This window comes from Neopsephotus bourkii, unplaced genomic scaffold (genome assembly GCF_033783945.1).
Source record: "Neopsephotus bourkii isolate Nb327-2 ecotype Australia unplaced genomic scaffold, CSIRO-AGI_Nbou_v1 NB_1658, whole genome shotgun sequence".
Lineage (NCBI taxonomy): Eukaryota > Metazoa > Chordata > Aves > Psittaciformes > Psittacidae > Neopsephotus > Neopsephotus bourkii.
The window spans coordinates 81,255-100,109 of NW_026902132.1; the positions used below are offsets into that span (position 1 = coordinate 81,255).

An 18,855-nucleotide genomic window follows, 5' to 3' on the forward strand; every position below is an offset into this window, starting at 1 on the left:
CAAGCCTGCTGTGGAAGTAAACAACAATTTCATAACACAAAAATGGAGGGGAGGGCAGAATAATCCTAGTGAGATTAAGAACCAAACAATATCTTCAACTAGGTACAGTACGTCTTGTATCACTTCCTACTACTGCCTGGTATCTCCCACGCCTCCTCCTTCCCACTATTTGAAGGCATAGAAGTTTTATCTGGTGAAGTGTTAAGTCTGCTATAGACTAAAGAAACTACTTTTGCCTGCCAAGGTGCTATTCTGACAATTATGGTCAACACACAGGACTGAAGTCAGAAAACAAGTTCCTAGAGACCCCAGTTTCCCCAGGAACTAACTCAGGTTCACAAAATAGATCTAAGTTGCTAATTAAACTGAATTATAACCTTGGGAAGAAGTGTCAGTATCAGTCTACTCCACATGCCCTTTGGAATGATACCAGTGACAGCAATGAACTGCAGCAAAAAAAAAGAACCGTTTATCTTCTGCACAGAGACTGAAAAAGCAGAGCATTTTGCCTGTACATAGCTGACATACAAATTTAAAATCAACAAGCTGAACGACAATTATATTTTCTGGCATTTCAACACAAGTACCTTGCAGCATCCCAAGTTATATATCTAACTGAAAAAAATATAATTCTATCACATAACTAATAATCCTTACATATTAGGCTTATATGAAAAGCACTTTATCCCAGAAAGTACTTGGCAAAATATAGTACTCTTGGACAGAACTTTAGAGTTCTGCCTACATTCTAATCTTCATAAGACATTTTAGTCCACATGTATTCCAGATACTGAAAATGTTTACAGCCAGACAAGTGTTGCCAGGGATAGCTGGCTAGAAGCTTCAACTCCCCAGAGTAGCAAGCTAGCTAGAAATGATTTCTTTAAGCCTTCAGAAGCTGACAGCTGTCCTCATCTGCCAAGAAAGAAGTCCACAGTACACAGAAGACCATTAAGAAAGCAGACTTCAACTGGAACTGCAGGGATAAATTGCACTAGAACCAAGCCTAGGAACTGACTCAAGTTCTGACAAGATTTTTATTATTACTATTTTAGACATGATTAAGAGCGATTTAACAAATCATCACTGAACCATAGGCAGGAGATTTTCACTTCTTCCAAACTATCTAGCTTTGAACCTGCATCCTTTCTTCTTCACCTTGAAGGGGAAGATCAGAAACAGTGAAGTAGCACCTCCTTCTATAGTAGTTACAGGATGGCAATTCAAGGCCAAGATCCCAGTGTCAGGGGAAGAAACCACAACTTTATCCCAGAAAAATTATTTGTCATTAAAGAAACTATTAAGGGTTAGGGAAACTACACTGTACTTACTTACAGACTACAAAGTATTTATGCCATTAAAAAAAAATATCAAAAGCTTTTTCTTTTTTTACTCCAAACTTGATCACACAGCAAAACGCCTGAAGACATCAGAACCTGTAAATTAATTCAATCCTAAGGAATGAACTATGCTTGTGTAGAGGATAAGAAACACACTTGATGCTACTAAAATTAACATTCAAGTAGCATAGTACTAAACAGTTACCATCAAGATTAACATCGCCTTCCTGGATCCAGAAGAGTTGCACAATTTATTTTTCACTCTTACAGCCACCCAAGAGAACTCCAGGCACAGTATTCCTAGAACCATTACAATGGATTAAGTTCCCCCAGCTCATTCATACTCATTGCAGGGGACTTCTGCCATTACACAGGTAGCAATAGGGGTTTTTCAGCCAAGAAAACCTAGGAGCAGGCTGCCAAGTCACAGCTCTGCTCTTCCTTTGCATAGGTGTAGCAGCTACTAAGATCCAACTTACACTGGCATGGTAATGAGGAATAGCTACGAACAGCTTGATATCACCATGAGCTTGTGCATAACATCCTTTCCAAGGACCCTGCACTTACATGGCAGACAATGCTTTAGCCTGTCTCCATGTAGCATCTGTCAATGCTACTTCTTAAGCTTGCAATAGTGTTCGAGTATTTTTAGCCACAGTCAGTCCTCACTTAGGAGGTCCAGCTGTACTCCTGTGAAAGGAGACCCACTGATCCAGTACCCTGCAGAGTATTAGTCTCACAAATGTATTACAAACAGGTACAGGTACCTGGCAAGTCAGTAGTGTCTTAGCAGTCTGGAGTACTGTTGAAATAAATTCCAAGACACTTCATGTGCTGGCTGGAAGTACACTTCACTAAAGCTTCCAACTCAGGAGACACTCTAACTTCAGTGCTAATGTAATAACAGAGACCAATACTTTAACTGCTTCATTTTTTTATTTTTTTTCCCCCTTCTCCACATGTAAAATTTATGGTGATTTCTTAAAGAGCATTCGTACTTGTATCTCTCTAAGAGGTAAGAGACAAGATTGTTCCAAACATACATACAAAATTACTTATGTTTACAAATTTTTGGCAATCATAGTAACCCGTTTTTTCCTATTGCCATTGCCCAAATTATTGGAAAACACAGTGTACAATAATTTACATTTGAAATACTTCAAAGTGCTTGATAGTGATTTTCCAAGAACAGTATTTACAAGTGGCCTATACACATATGTACAGGTGTTACAAGTTGTGGCTGGAATATGGCTTTCTATGGAAAGTGCTCTATATTTGGTCAGTGGTGCTACTGACTGACCAATCCAAGGGTTACTGATAAAACAGTAACCACCAAAAACTGAATTGTTGTGGACAGGTATTTACAGAGTTTGTTGTTAAGCTATATAAAAGTTATTTACATAAGTGTTCCATACATAAAGTATCTTCTTTCTTCCAAGAATGGAGGAAGTCTTTCAGCCACAAACCTGGTTATTATCCCCAAAGAGTGTAAAACACAAGTAAACCAGAAGCAATTGCGGATCCAGTGCTCATGCCATGTCATCATCTGTGCTTACAACAGATATCTGTATAAAATAAGTACAAGTTAGCCACTAATAACAGGTACAAAATAATGCATATCACTACTACACTCCAGTTTGAAATGGGCTAGTTCTGCAGGCTAGTGACCACACTCAGCACTAATTACTTCATCTCAAGTATAGGACAGTAGTTGCCTACTACAACTTTAAACCTGATTAAAGGGGCAAGTTCAGATCATAGAATGGTTTGGGTTGGAAAGAATCTTAAAGATCACCCAATAAAATCCCCTGCCATTGGCAATGGCACCTTCCACTAGAGCAGGTTGCTCAAAGCACCACCCAACCTGGCCTTGAACACTTCCAGAGATGGGGCAGCCACAGATGCTCTGGACAACCTGTGCCAGTGCCTCACCACCCTCACAGGAAATAATTTTTTCCATACATCTAAGTTTACCCTCTTTCAGTTTAAAGCCCTTACCTCTTGTCCTATCACTACATGCTCTCTCAGAAAGTCCCTCTCCAGCTTTCTTGCTGGAATCCTGCAAGTTCTCCACTACAGCAAGCAGCCTTCAAGAGCAGAGATGTCTCGTAAACTCAAGTCAGGTATCATTTAGCAGTCTTTATGTCTACTCTTGAGGATTAACCTGGAGCCTCAGACATGTCAATAGTCTACTTACTGCAGGATAGGTGTGTCCTACTGAAGCGCTGTGTCTTCCAACATCGATTGTAAGGTCCTCTTCTGTAGTTTTCAGGTAGACAGGATTATCAAAATTCATGCTTTTCATGTTCTTGTGCTGCCAGTGACGCCACATGAAGTAAGTGACCACTGCAGCCATTACCAGCAATACTTTAGGGAGAGAAACAGATGGCAAATATGGAGTACAGTCAAGTCAAGCTCCTGACAGAGTGGCTTGTGCCACCACAGTAAGTCCCAAAAGCCAGTGAATGCTGTACTCACCGACAGGAAGAACAGTCCAAACTGCTGATGTTCCTCCAGCTGCAGTTACTTCAGATGTTGTACTACTGATGTTGAAACCTGCATGAGAATTTCAAGTAGTAAGCTTGCTTATTGACAGGCTGACAGCCTGTCAGATGCAAGCAATCCCCAAGCCCAGAAGCTTCTCAGTAACACCACAAAAAACAGCCTAGCAGGCTTCATCCTGTATTAGTAGGAAGCTGTATTTCTTGCCTTTTCTGAGCACTCCTGGAATTACATGTGAAGTAGCTCTGTTAGAGCTCCAGCTGCTGTACTTGTACTACACACACCTGGCCTGTGTTCTCTATTTGCATGCAAAGGAGAAAGCTTCAAGTAGGCTAGTGGGTCAGTTTTCATTTAATTTCTCTAAATGTTCAGCAGTCTGAGTTATTGGGACCAGTACCTCCAGGAACTAGTCCAACAGTTGGAGATTTTTCTGTTGTGCTGGTATCTTTAGCCTCAGTGTAAGCCACAGTTGTTCCAGTACCTGAAACTAATTATAGAGCAAGAACCCAATTAATCCTGGAGTCCTGCAATGGCTTAGTTATGAGAGCCATGGTAGCAAATGTTTAGCAGATGCAGAGTGATCATGCAGCTTGTTAGCTTTATTGGAAACATTGACAGTAGTTTTTTCACTAGCACACACTCAGCTGAAGGTTTCTGATCAAAATTAATTCCAAGAACAAGGCTAGACAGTTAATCAGGCATGAATTTAGGTATTTAGAGTCATGACAACAGTAAGCCGCCACATTTTTCACTTCAGGTTTTCTGAGTGGCATTTTAATTCTACAAGTTCATTGGTTAGGTAGTCTTCAATTTCTATAGCAACCCTTTACAGCAGCCAATGACAAGCAGCACCCTTGCATTCAGTGCTCCAACTGTGGCAGTCCGAATCAACATGCAATATAGTAAGTAGTACTTCGGAGTTTCTAGATCCACTCCACTGGACAAACAAGCCTGCCATATAATCAGTGCTGAGGGTAGCAGCAGCGTGTTTGGACCACAAAAGGAGGTCCCTGGCTAGCAAGAGTCACCTATGAGCTTTTCAACACTGTTTATACACTGTAGAGCCATATTAGTTTATACCCCTTGTTTTGTAAGGAAAGGTCTTAGTATGCTTTGTGCATGTGCTTGCTATCTCCAGAAAGGCATGGAGGTATAACGTCTTGTTGCAAATGATGATGATACAGAAGCCAAGCATGAACTTTGAACAGCACCTGCTGTTTTGAGGGCCATCTTAATGCATGCTAGAAGACCACCCCTCCAAGATTAATTACATCAGATTAACCCAAGCAAAGCTGTCACAGCCTATGCTGCCATATTTGCCTCCAGCAGGTTCAGTACCCCTACTTCTTCCCCATCTATTCTGGAAAATACTTCAGTCATGTTACCATACCTGCACATCTCAGACCATCCTCCTGCAAGAAGTACCCAACAGGACATACACAGGTGTACTTTGGAGAGTGTTCATTTATCTGAGGAGCAGGCAGGCACAGGTAGCTACAGCCTCCATTTGCCATGTTCTCTTCACACCAGTTCTTGCCTGTTGGTACAAAAGTTGACAAGAGTGAGCCTTTGTATTCAAGATGTATAGCATAACTATTTGCTCAATAGCTCTAGTAGAGTTACTTGTCTCTGCAGGTTACAGATTTGTACCTGCTTGCCTAAGAAAGAGGAATTACAATTAGACCTTCTCTCATCCCCAGTGGGGCTGCTTGTGTTGAGAAGCTCCATGTACTCTAAGTGAAGTAGATAGCTATACAGGGAAGGAACACCTTTTGCCATCACCCACGTAGGGCAGTGCTGTGTATACATAACTATAAACCCCATTAGGGTTACCTGAAGGCTGAACAAGTTCATGATACACAATGATGTCCTGTGCATCATTGAGGTTGTTCACTAGGGTAACCAGTTCAGTTCCAGTAAATTTGTTAGCACCATAGACTGCCTCATTCTCTCCATCAATCCAGTACACACGGTCCTAGAAGACAAAGTCATTGCATCCCATTACCTCCATGTTGCTATCAGCAGCATAACTGGTAGTCATGTACTAGCAAGAAGAGGATCTCTGACAATTACTACAGAAAATCATTCTTACCTCAAATATTGTTAGAGCAAGAGGATGAGGAAGGAACATATGAGACTTTAGCACAATTCTACGGTCCTGACCATTCAAGTCCACACTTGACAGTGTATGTAGTTTAGAATCAAGCCAGTATAAGCGGCTTTTTACAAGGTCTAGGAGGAAAAAAAAAACCAAACATATTTACTATCTACATGAAGAATATCTCCAAAGTCTCCTGCAAAAGTTGAAACACCCACAGATTCAAGAATAGTTCCAGTGTTCCCCTAGTTTCTTACCATACTGCTGCAGTACTGTCTACATGGTCTGTGCCTTAGCTATGATATAGAGCAGTGCAAAATGTAACCATTTCAGTATCTGAGAAGTGCTGTCTGTGCCTGTTGCAGTTTCTCCAGGCATGCAGGAGCTTCCCATTCTCAGAAGCTGAAAATAGTTCTCTGAAGGATGACCTTGGCTTTTGTAGCGAACAAATTGCTAAAGCTCCAAAATATCTCTGGCACACAGACAAGTTCAACATACCTAGAGCAATTCCATTAGGCCATTGGATTTCTGTTGTCACAAGCTGCTGTCTGTCAAATCCATTCATTCCTGCTTTTTCAATTTTTGCTGGCTCACCCCAGTCTGACCAGTACATAAAGCTGTGAAGCAGAATTTATGTTGTATGATGCACTATAGTACTGTGTAGTATCACTCTTAATTATGACCAATAACTAACAAAGACTACCTAAGTCAGTTATCAGGACATGGAATAGCTCGTAGGTCCGCTTTTTTAAGAGAACCAGGACAAATACTCACCCAGAGAGAGGATCTACAGCAATAGAAGCTGGCTCTCTCAGCTCAGAAAGAAACAAAACCTTTCTTTTTGTGCCATCTAGGCTAGCCACTGAAATGGTCTTTGATGCTGAGTCAGACCAGTAGATGTTCTTATAAACCCAGTCAACAGCAATTCCTGCAGGGCTGTGTATGTTGTCCAGGATTCTGACATGTGTTCCAACTTTATCACGGGTATCCATAGAAGCACTGTAAGACAAGAATTACTTGTTTTCAACCCCTTCCTCCACAGATAGTACCACCTGGTATGCCTCAGCAAATACTGCATGCAGACATCAGGGAGACAATGCAGAAGATGCATTTGTAACTTTCTACAGTGTCTTTTGCAAAATTGTAGAAGCAGTTACTAAAATGCAACAAGCATACACATTGCCAGTTGTGAGAATTTGCATCTACTGTACTTTTTTCTTTAGGACATCAGGAAATAGTTCTCATCACCAAAGCCTCTTTGGTAAAATATGGGATGGTTTAGGGGAGCACATCAGGGTTCAGAAGCTGAGTCCATTTACCTGAAGATTGCTTTTTGGCCAAAGTCAGCCCAGTAAAGCTTTTGCTCAGCAATATCAGCATCTAGAGCTATGGTGTTTCTTAGCTGCTCTACTAGCTGAATGTATTCTTTCCTCTCAAGGCCAATCTTCCTGATATCTCGGCGGTTGGTGAAAATCAGGCATGGTTCCTTCCCTGTGAAAACAGTGTTATCTGCATTTCCAGAGATACAGTCACATACTGTTCTTTTATGAAAAGTTTAAAGAGTCGTATTTAGAATTTCCCACTTCACACTTGTTAGTGGATGATGACAGAAGTCTTGGCTGTACCATACCTCATCCTTTCTCCCCTCAACAACCCTAACCTTTTCTCCCTCCTTAATAGGGAGTGGTCCTCTGCCCAGGGAGCAGACACAAGCAGTTTATGTCAGGTTACTTTAAGTACTGTATCATGACATCATTAAAGTATTAGGAGTGTTCAGATCTGTATAAGTTATATTGATAACAGCACAACAACTAGTGTCAAAACCACAATAGCACAAGCAGTACCTAACTTACTACCTCATTTTAAAGTGGGGATATAGGTCTTATGCTAATACTCACCCACTGCCTTGCACACCCCCGTAGCAAGATCCATCTGATAGCCACGACTACATTCACATTTGTAACCCCCTTTCAGGTTGATACAGATTTGACTACAGATACCAGGGTTCTGGCATTCATCGATATCTGTAAAGACAACAATTTAATTTATTCTCATCTCCATTACTAACAGTAGGGTCAATGTTCATCTACTTGATACTTGCCTCCACAGGTTCTCCTGTCTATAAGCTCAAACCCAGCTGGACAGTCACATTCATAGCCAATAACAAGATCTCTGCAGATATGAGAACATCCACCATTGTTCACAAGACATTCATTTATGTCTACAAGAGAAGAATTGGCACTTGTAAGACAGCACACCTATTTAGGCTTAAAGTTTTAGTCGTGGAGTATTCTACCACATACCCACCCATTTTCGAGCACTGCCTGCCACATATGATAAACCACTTGGACACTTGAAGTCACATGTAAGAGACCCTCCTCAAATTCATATTTGCTCAGCTATCAGCATGCTACTTGTGTTACAAGTTGGCAGCAGGAGACAAAGATTGAGGCTCCTGGAAGTTCCAGAGTTTCTAAAGCCTTCAAGTGCCTTCTGGCCATACAGAAGTAATTCTAATAGGCAGTTTAACAGTTTGTTACTAGCCTATTGACTAGGTTGCTCTTGGTTGTATGTTTGACACCAAGGAAGTGAGATGGGCATTCCAAACTGGTATTTGACAGCTCAGAAGCTGTATTCAAGTATGTTTAGAGATCAGCATTGTGTAATGAGTTCATTCACTTACTGCACTCCTTGAGAGGCTCATCACTCCAGTCCTTGCAGTCTTTCTGCTGGTTACAGACTTTATTGATATCTATGCATTCTCCACTTCTGCACTTGAATTTGCCAGGTCCAGAGCACTGAATAACTTAAGATTATGAAGATTGTGAAGGCAACTATCAGCTTCAAGAGACATTCTGAAAAGACTTAATTCCTGCTTAGTCCCACACTTACCATTGCTACAACTTGCTTCATCAGTGCCATCCAGACAGTCTCTCACGCCATTGCACTGCCTACTCCCATGGATGCAGTTACCATCTTCACATCTGAACTGGTCTGGTCTGCAAGTCCGAGAAGCTGGAAGACACAGTCATTACATACTTAAACTCCTGAGGTTTGCTGAACAAAAGAAAACAAAACAGGAGCCAAGCAACACCCCCTACAGAAAGGCCAAGTTAACTTACGGCAGTTGATTTCATCACTTCCATCCTTGCAGTCAGGATCTCCATCACAGCGCCACTTCTTGTGGATACATTCACCCGAGCCGCATTGCACCTCACTGTCAGAGCACTTCACAGGAGGCGCAGGCTGGCGGCCACATTGCTCTAGAGATTCATCTGAGTTGTCAGAGCAGTCAGCATCATCATCACACACCCAGCTGATGGGGATGCAAGTGGAGGTTTTGCACTGGAACTCATGAACTCCACAGGTGGGAGGTGCACACTCCAGCTCATCAGTTCCATCACTGCAGTCATCTTGACCATTGCAGACAAAGCTCCTGGAAATACATCGCCCACTGCTGCATGTGAATTCTGCTGGACTACAAGTCACATTGCCTGCAATAATAGAAATAAAGAGATTAGCAGATTATCACAAGAAGGCAGACATTTGTATGAAAGTGTTTTGCTTTGCAGGTTCTTTATCAGCTGTTAGCTGACAGAAGTTTAGCATTCTGTGTAAGGTTCTAAGACAGCCTAAACAACTACCCACAGGACACTTGGGCCCCACACAAACTGTCCTCCTTGCCTTTGGATGTTATGAGTGAGAGGCATCATTTCTGAGCTACTAAATGAAAATAAGTTTCTTCTGAAGCAGCTAGGCTGTTCTGCTTCAGATTGTGAGCCTTCCAGAAAATAGGCTCAAGCCCTGTGAACCAGAGACAGAAGGTAAGAGAATTCCTAACTCTAGGCTAAGACTAAAGTAGCCAGATGGTCAGCATGCACTGTAGTTTGAAATTGAAGTGTTTAGTGCTGGTCCCCAGGACAGCAGTGGCCCTTTTGCCTGGACCAGTAGGGATAACAAATCAAGATCTTGAACCAGTTTATCCAGTGGTTTTAGGCACACCCACACAATTTAACACTAGTACAAATTATGCTAGTTTAATGGGAGTGGGGCTAGCAGTTCAGTATGCCTAGATAGATAGTTTTAACAGCTTCATTAGAAATGCTGTCTATAGATTTGGCAGATTAATGTATGTGCTTGCTAAGCAAGGCAGCCACTCCAGTCACACAGCAAAATCTGAATATCTATGTTTTTCAAGCACATCCAGGTAAGGTGGCTCTGACGGAAGCAACAGATTTGTCTCAGGATACTTCAGACAACTCATATGTATGCAAGTTCATTAAAACAAGTGGGGAATGCTGCCCTCCAACACCGGCAGTGTCAGGTTCATTCGAAAACCAGCCTGAAGCTGTCCCCCGAAAACCTGAAACCCAGCTTCCATAGTGTGCACTTTCACACAAGTGCACAGAATACTCCAGGATAGGGCTGTAAAGTTGATCTACTGTGCCCTTGGCTACAAGTCTCTGCTACACTCTTAGGAGACCATTTGTTAATGTAAGCAGCAACTAGAGTTACCTGTTCAGAAATTCTGCAGAGAACAAGTTCTGATAGTTTGTCTGACATATGATTTAGCCTATTCCTATGGAAAAATAATAAATAGCTAGAGACCAAAGATAGATGTTGAACAGCTTACACTGCTGTAGCTCTCAATTTCACAGGATAGAGGAGTGTTAGAAGAAGTCCATTTTACTATACAGGCTGGAATACAAAGTCAATGTAGGCTTTAGGAGACATTGATACCATGAGAAATCTATCTTCCCAGGCATACTGCCCAACTAGCTCCTTTCTAGACAAGTCAATTTCAAATAGAGTTATGCAGCCACTGTTTCTTCCCTTACCACAATTCTCTTCATCTTCACCACTGTCACAGTCTTTTTCACCATCACATTTCCAGGACACTGGGATACACTGGGTTGACTGAGGACCACAGCTGATTTCATTTACCCGGCATGTTCTCATATCTATTAAAAAAAGTTTAAGTTCAATTTAAGAGCTACTGATCTTGGGTTTTTGCAGTTGTCCTGAAAGGCTTCAGCCCTGGACGAAGTTGCAGTTAATTAGATACCAACAGCCATCTAAATTGATGGCTCCATCAAGGGAGAGGTTATGTTAGTTTGTAGTGTTCAGTAGTAGTGTTCAGTAAAGAGATTCTTCCAGTTCCTAATAGATTAGTATTTTAAGGATATCTTTGTAGCGATAGTTTTGTGACTGCACACGAGTTACGCTATGGAAACTTGATCTGTAGTACATAGTAGTAGGCAGGAGTAACACCAAAATGCAGTAAGACTTGGGGCTGAACTATTGTTCAGCATGGATCTACTGATACAGAGAAATGAAAATTAACAGATCTATATTCTTTGACTAGTTACCACACTTCAGACTGGGATTGCTAGCTACAAGGCTGCACGGTCAAGCCTCTGCACTTCTGCTTCCCACACTCCAAGATGTGGTCAGTCGCTCAGTTCCTACACAGCTCTGGTTAATTTACAAAGTAGTTGTCTTGGAGGACAGCGATCACTTGGTGAACATGACACAGTAATGGTCAGGCCTGCATGTTGTTCTTGCTGCTTCTGTCAGTAAAACCTTGCACTTGCTATCTGTTACCAGGTAGAACTGCAGAGTCCCCACTCAGTTCTGTATCTTTTTAAGTAGTAAAAAGCCTTGCCAAGATCTAAAAGAGCCAAAGCCAAGCTATCACTTGGAAAGGTACTCCTGAGTACAAGTTCATTCTTTCTTTAGAAAGGGAGCCAGGCTGCAAGCAGATGAAGTCAAAATGCTATTTTGTGCAGGCTTGCCTGCACTGACAAGCCAGGTTCACTTACGGCACAGTTCAGCACTCTCATCAGACCCATCCTCACAGTCCGGATCCCCATCACACTGCCATCTGTTAGGTACACACTGTCCACTGGCGCACACAAAATCAGTTTCAGCACACGTCTTCTTCACTGCAAGAGAGGAGTCAGCCACTTGCTTAAAGACCAGAGCTTAGTTTATTTGTTGCAGATAGAGGTAAGCTGCCTTGCCCAGGAAAGTGATGCAATATCCTTAGTTCTTGGATGTCTGGTGTTGCCCTCCACCTGCCTAATGAGAGCACTGTTTAACACTTCCTAGAGAGTTATGCTGTGCACAGAGCAATATTTCTCTTCCCATAAGTACTGAAGAACTACTATTGTTAAGGGGGAGACTATGCTGCTGCCTTGAACATACTGGACTTAATTCAAGGTCTATTGATACTGATATTAAAAACCCTGAGTTTATTACCACGGCATTTGATTTGTCATCACAGAAGCCTGGTACTATGTAACCCTAAGTTCAGGTCTGCTTGAGGAGACCGGCAGTTCAAACACACCAGTGTTGCATATGCAGTCTGTTTTGCCTCATTTCCAAGTACTTCTAGTCATCTATCTTGGCCTCTATGTCTGCTTAAAGCAAGAGATGGCTGCAAAGCTAGGTTTCGTGTTTACAGGAGACTCTGCAGAACTACTTTCACAAATAAATCAGGGCATTTAACCATGGAATAGCCAAAAGCTATGGGCTAATAGCAAATATCTTCTAATAAGTCTTCAAGGAAGAACTGAGAACAGGCTTGCATTCTGTTCTTGACCACCTTTGCAAATAAACTTCTGGTCATGAGGTTTTCTCTTAGTCACCAATTTCAGGAGACTTTCATAACACTCAGGAAAATTAAACTGCCTCATACAGATACATGGCATCAAGATAGTTGTTCAGTTCAGCATCCCACTTGTGCTAGGGAATCTGGCCTCTACTCTGCATTTTGACTGCAAGAAATGCTGGACAGGATAAGCATCTCTTCAGCTATTTGCTGTAGCCCCCACTAACTAGCAAGTACTACTACAGAGGTATTATTTTGATTACTTACCACAGGCACTTTCATCACTGCCATCTAAACAGTCTTCATCACCATCACATTTCCAGAGCAAAGGAATACAGCGTCCATTACTACATGGAAATTGGGATTCCTCACATTTTGCTCTTGCACCTTCAATGAAAAAAAAGAAAGGCAAGACCCAATCCTGTTTAGAAATACTTTCTTGCTTTCCCCCACTGCTGATCAGGAAGCCACCCAGCTTAATAAACTGCAGAACATCAACATGAAACCAGATCAGAGTTCCAGATCTCTCTAGTTACCTTATTCAGTCATGAAAGTAAAGCCAGAAGCTTTCCTTCACAGTGCAAGTCAAGAGCTTAAGCACTGTGTCCACCTGCCAAACAACAGTAAAGCAGTCTCAGTGTTCCTCTTACTGAGTTTGCCTTTTCAAGGCAGGCTTAAGGGAGGTTGCAAGGGAGAGGGATGTGTGCACACAACATATGCTGTCTAGTGCTTAGCACTGCATTCTCAGAACTCTTCAAGTTGTAATCAAACTGAGTTTAAACTTCACTAATGTCAAACTAGATTAGCATTTCAGTCCTCTGCTGCTATTGCGTTACAGCAGAATCCCCAAAATGTCTGTAAATATAGCTTAGATATTTGCTCTGTATTTAAATAAGTTTTCATGATTCAAGTTAATCCTCAAATAAGGGCACCCAGAGACATTCCTTTGTATACACAAAAAGGGAATGCTAAGAGAGACAGATAATTTACAACTTCCTTCTGTAATCAAATCTGTTGATTCATAACTGGTAACGGTTTTTATTTGTTAGTACACTTGAGTAAGGTACTGCTTTCTGCATGCTGCTTGAGAGTGCATTTTCCAGACTACCTTCAGCTCCAAAACTGTATGACCCCATCCCTCCAGGCAGCCTACTTCATCTTGAAGCTTTGTTATAACTATCACTAACAACAGCCTGCTTCTCCAGCAGCTAAGCCAGAGCTGTTCCATGTAATGCATTCAGGGAAGTCTGTAAGCACATGCATTAATATTGGCTGCACATGTCTACAGCATGATGCAAGACTCTGCTCCTCCTTGGTTTATTGCATCATTTAGTGGAGGTGCTTTGTCTTGACATTCCAGGGCTTACAAAGGGCATCAATTTTTCAGAACATTACTTGTTATTTTATATCTTCTGTGTATGACAGGCAAAATGCAAGACAGCTTCCAAGTGGAAGGAAGCATTCAGCCATTTCACATTACATCGACCAGCCATCGGGCACTGGGCAATTGCAAACTGTGGACAGACTATAAACAAGGACAACATGGACAATTTTACCTGCTGAGTATCTCATGTAAACTCATGCTAGAAATAAAGGATTTGAAACAGCAGCTTACTGAGCTCTGCTAATGTTTTAGCAGTCTTACTGGTTGAGTAAACTCTAACTCGCTTGTCAGAGTAAAGCCATAACAACTTGTTCCATAGAAGCAGTGTTCAAAGAGTGCCAAAAAACTAAACATGAGCTCTTATATTCTGCATTTCCATCCTTCCTTTCCTTTTCAGGATGGGAGTCACACCTGCATGCACCTTCTCATAACATGTTTTGTAAAGCTACTATTATTTAGTCAAGAGCTGTCAAACAAGAAGGTTGCCTTACTCTAGAAAGCACACCCCAGACAGCTTAGAGAGGGTGCAGAAGCCACAGCTATCATCTTGCTCTAAACCTGACATAACCTAACATCACCTTGCTGTCCAGTAACCTCTAACAGAAGAGGCCTTCTGCTTGCAAGCCCTGGTCACACATTATTCCAATTATTACTTTACTACCACCTAACATATACAACAACTGACTCCTACTAGTTTTTAGACATTCTCAATCCAGGCTTTCAGAATGAGAAGAGTCAACCTTTCCCAAAATAGCATACTAGAGATACTAGACTAAGCCTGCCACCCAGAAGATCCCAAAATAACTCCACAGTCCTTAGTTACTCTATTTCAAGCTAGAATAACCCGAAAAGGCTTGCTAAGACTGCTTAGTACATTGTGACTTAGAAGCGTAACACCACTTTGACCAAATGCTACAGAGCAGCTAAACTACACGTTGCTAAATGAAACAGTAATTCAGCTTGGAGTAGCAGCTTTAACTTCACAATTACAACACTTAGAATAACCCATTCCCAAAAGGTTACATTGCTTTCGCAGCTGATACCAAGCAAAATGTCAGATCAACCATTTTTGTTAGCTCACAAACTACAGGAACTGATAGCATGCAACACCCACACAGGTGCACAAAGGTGAAAGTCAGCATCTGTTGCTACTCCTGAAGATGCCTATCAAACTTTAAGGGCCACCTGGAGTGAGCTCCAGTTAAGACAAGGATTAGTTCCAGCCAGTGACTGTGGTGGCATGTCTTACACCAAGCACAGTCCTGCAAGACCAGGTAATCACTTATTCATGACACTAAAAGCCCAATCTGCTGTTATTTGTAGTGACACAGTCATAGCTCATCTGTGGCTTCAGTCACCAGACACTTAATGATTTTTAGATCAGCATCAATTAGCCACTAATTCAAGCCTTCCCTTTACTTGCTACTCATACACAAGAAGCACCTTCGCACCTTTCCACTCGGTATAAGGCTTAGGCAAAAGATTTAGAGAACTAGTAACTTCACAGCCTCTGATTGCTAACACACATTTTTTTACTGTTCCCCAGGTAGGTACCTGCTAGACGTAGGCTCATAAGCAGCAATGTGTGTAGGGTGAAGGGGCACAGTTGCAATGACTACTCAAGTTAAACTAGCTTTCTCCACGCATTTCCTCTCACTGTCTTGGCCCCTTAAGCAAGTTGTCAGATTACTTGTCTGGGCAGCAGCAAACATGTGACACTTGTGTGCTGTCATCTGACACCAAGTCCCAGAAGAGCTTGCAACAGCGATTGGGAAACCTTGAGAGGAACTAGCTTAGACTCCCCCAGACCTTGGGGGAGTCATTGCAACTACAAGCAGGAGAGCACTGGTGGGGCCACTAACTCATATGGGGGAAGAATCTCTGACTCTATTTTGGTGGCCTAGAGTTGCCTTCCACCGTGTACCTCTTACTACAATTTCTTACTACAGTGCACTAGCAGTTTCAGTGATTGCCAGCTTGGTCCTTCATACTGTAGCTATTTAATCATGTCTGTTGTAGAGTGGATATAGACGCAATCTACATGACTAGGAATTGAGGAGTGACTAGGCAGATATTTCCTCTCATCCTTGCCTGAGGAATTGGATACAACAGTGCCCTGGCTGGGCTCTACCTGACAGACCCTGTGTCAGACTCCTGTGTACAGTTAGGACTACAAGGTCCAACCACCTTTAAGCATACTTCACCAACACAGCAAAGATCTGACGCTGAGGCCTACTTCAGGGCATTAGTCAGGAGACTGAAAGTCATGTACCTCCCACCTCAAGAGTAGTCTGGACCTCAGTTCCTGAAGGAAGAAAGTCAGTCAACTATTGCTTCCACTTGAGAGGAGCATATTTTTAATTAACCATTCAATTGGCTTAATGTGCCATTGGGGTAGCTGCTCCTGCGCTAGGTGGCAACCCTGAAGCTCGCCAGGAGCAACGCTACTAGAGCCCAGCCCGCAAGGGACCCAGCGCTGGCAGGACCCAACCTTGCCACCAGGTGGAGATCCCCTCCGGTGGTTACCGTTGGCCCCGAACCAGAGCCATGCCAATGCTGCTGTATGCCACAAAGCCAAAGTTGCACAGTAGTTTGACAGCACCTTTAACGCCTCAGGCTTTCCAAGGACGCCTCTTCCTCCCTCCACGACAAAGCCCCAGCCCTCCCCTCCCCGCCCCGCAGTAAGCCGAAGGCACGCAGACCCTCCCTTCAGCACCAGGCATCGCGCAGGAAATCAAACCCTCCCGCGGCACACGGGTGGCTCCCAGAAGAGGTGCTCGCAGGGGCTCGGGCCCACCCTCATCGGCCCCATGAGCCGGCAGGGGCCGCCGAGAAAGGCGGCTCCATGCCCGACAAGAGGGGCGTGGGGCAAACTCAGGCGGCAAAGACCCCCGAAGGCCAATCCGTCCAGCCCCACTCCCGCCCCCTCCCCCCCACCCCGAGCAGCGGGCTAGCGGCCAGAGGAAAAAGGATAATACATAAATAAAGGGAAGGGCGGTGGGAGAAGAGAGAAAGACATTGCTTCTGTGGGTGGCGGCAGGACCAGCTTCAGCAGTGGGCGCCCCACCACCACCACCACCACCCCCACCACCCCCAGCCCCGCACTCACCTTCGGCGGTGGCGCACAAGCAGCTGAGGGCAAGCAGCAGGTACAGCGCCCAGCAGCACGAGACCGCCCGCCGTCTCGCGCCGCGACCGAGTCTGCCTGCTCCCTCGCTCAGGTCTTCGTGTTGCCGGACTAACCGCATCGCCGCGCCGGGATGGAGAAAGGCAGAGAGGGCGGGCGGGCAAGAGCCGCGGTCGGAGGGGCGAGGAGAGGAGGGAGCTGGAGACATGGACTGGGGGAGGGTGTCCCCGCGGCGCTCTTATACCAGCCGCCCGGCCGCCCTACGCGGCTGCTGGTGACTCACGGCGCCGCGCCGGGCCCCGGTTGGCTCGCCAGGGCAGCCCGCCCCCGCTTCCTCCTCCACGGCACCTGCGGCCGCCGCGGCGCGCCCGCACACCGGCTTGGCACGGCGCGGTGCGGTGAGTGGCGCTGCAGCGGCGTGGTGCGGTGCCGTGTCCCCCGCTCCCAGCTTTCCTTCCGCGGAGCGGAGGGCGGTGCGACCTCGCTGACAGCCCTGGCACCCGGCGCGGTGGTGTGCGGCAGCCCCAGCGGGAGGGAACTTTGGCGGCGGCGCAGGGGGTGCGGGGCGGGGGGGGGGCGCAGCTGCTTTGTTTCGCCTGCTTTCTCAAAACGTGTCCGTCCGCGCCCCGCCGCGGGGAGGAGGCGTTGCGGACCCCCGTGCTGGGCGGCACAGCAAGGCGTGCCGACAGCCGCGTAGCTGGATGGTTTTGTCCAAAGAAGAGTTTTTTCTGTTTGGTGCCCCCCCCCCCCCCCCCCCCCGCCACCCCACGCGCAGATGCGGGCGTGCCCGTGGGATTTTTTTCTCCCTCTGTAGCAGAACTTCACTTAAAATGAAGTAGGCGCAGCTCTTCAGGAGGAAATCCACTACTTCTGTATTCTCCGATCAGGGATGGTGGCTAATTAGTAATTGTACAAAATGATACGCTGAAGCTGTGTAATTGCAAGCTTAACCTGTTATTCTAAGGAAGAGAATTGGTAGTTTTGTTCCACTTTTGTAGCATTTTGAACATCCAATTATGCCTTGGTGAAATAAAGAAAGAAAAGAAGGGCTGGTCAAATGCAAATTTGGTTTTGTTTGCAGCACGTTTAGCATTTACAATTGAGGTTTAGTGATCTGCTTTTTTTTTTTTTTTTCATGGACTTGCTATTTTATGGTAATTGTATGTGCTGTGCTGTTAGTATCATAAAAGAGTTGTAAACCCTAGCAGGCTGCTCCATCCAAAAATGTTGAAAAAGCTTGTTGCTGTTTCTTTTCCTTGGAAATGAAGTCTTGAATTGCTAGCCTAATATTTTGTTTTCAGTAATTTCTCCAATGAAGCAAGTATCTTTGAGACTGTGTTTCCTAAATGCCATAACATGTTTCTTTATGCATTAATTGCAGATTGAAGCCGGTTTTGAATCACATCCAGCTGTGTCATGACACCACTAAAGACAAATCATACCACTGTATGAATAGCTTTGGAGTGGATTATCTTGCAGTTCATATAATGAATGAATGTTCAGGTCATTCAAATGGGCAATTGAATGAAACGAAAAAGCACCAGAGAGTTGTTGAAATAGTCAAAATTTTATTTCAGGTAACTGAAATACATCTGGGAATGATATTTCTGGTATGGTCCCTCTACCTTAGGGCCTCAGGACAGCAGGAAAAAGACTGCTTTCCCAGCCTGCCTAGTATGTGGCATTAGGTTCTTTCAAACATGCTGCTTCAAGCAAGAAAAGTCTACTGTGTACAAAGGGCTTTACAGGTGTCCTCAGGAAGATGGCTTAGAGTAAGTGGTACACTGAAAA

The 18,855-nt window shown here is 44.0% G+C and overlaps 1 protein-coding gene across 2 annotated transcripts; it reads right to left on the reverse strand.

Annotated features, from left to right (window-relative positions):
* Window positions 1-2,275: 2,275 nt before the first annotated feature.
* VLDLR (very low density lipoprotein receptor) lies at window positions 2,276-17,423 on the reverse strand. Of its 2 annotated transcripts, XM_061375123.1 has the most exons (19): window positions 17,047-17,423; window positions 12,821-12,940; window positions 11,763-11,885; window positions 10,779-10,901; window positions 9,063-9,434; window positions 8,833-8,955; window positions 8,624-8,746; window positions 8,042-8,161; window positions 7,839-7,964; window positions 7,260-7,431; window positions 6,715-6,939; window positions 6,439-6,557; window positions 5,935-6,074; window positions 5,676-5,817; window positions 5,233-5,379; window positions 4,240-4,329; window positions 3,819-3,896; window positions 3,538-3,707; window positions 2,276-2,905 (listed from the first exon to the last, which is right to left on the reverse strand). In XM_061375123.1, the coding sequence occupies exons 1-19, from the start codon at window positions 17,270-17,272 to the stop codon at window positions 2,870-2,872; spliced, it is 2,775 nt and encodes a 924-aa protein (XP_061231107.1). In that variant the 5' UTR covers window positions 17,273-17,423; the 3' UTR covers window positions 2,276-2,869. The 2 variants fall into 2 exon arrangements, with proteins under 2 accessions (XP_061231107.1, XP_061231108.1); XM_061375124.1 differs by lacking the exon at window positions 4,240-4,329 and having other exon boundaries at window positions 17,047-17,190.
* Between the last annotated feature and the right edge of the window lie 1,432 nt (window positions 17,424-18,855).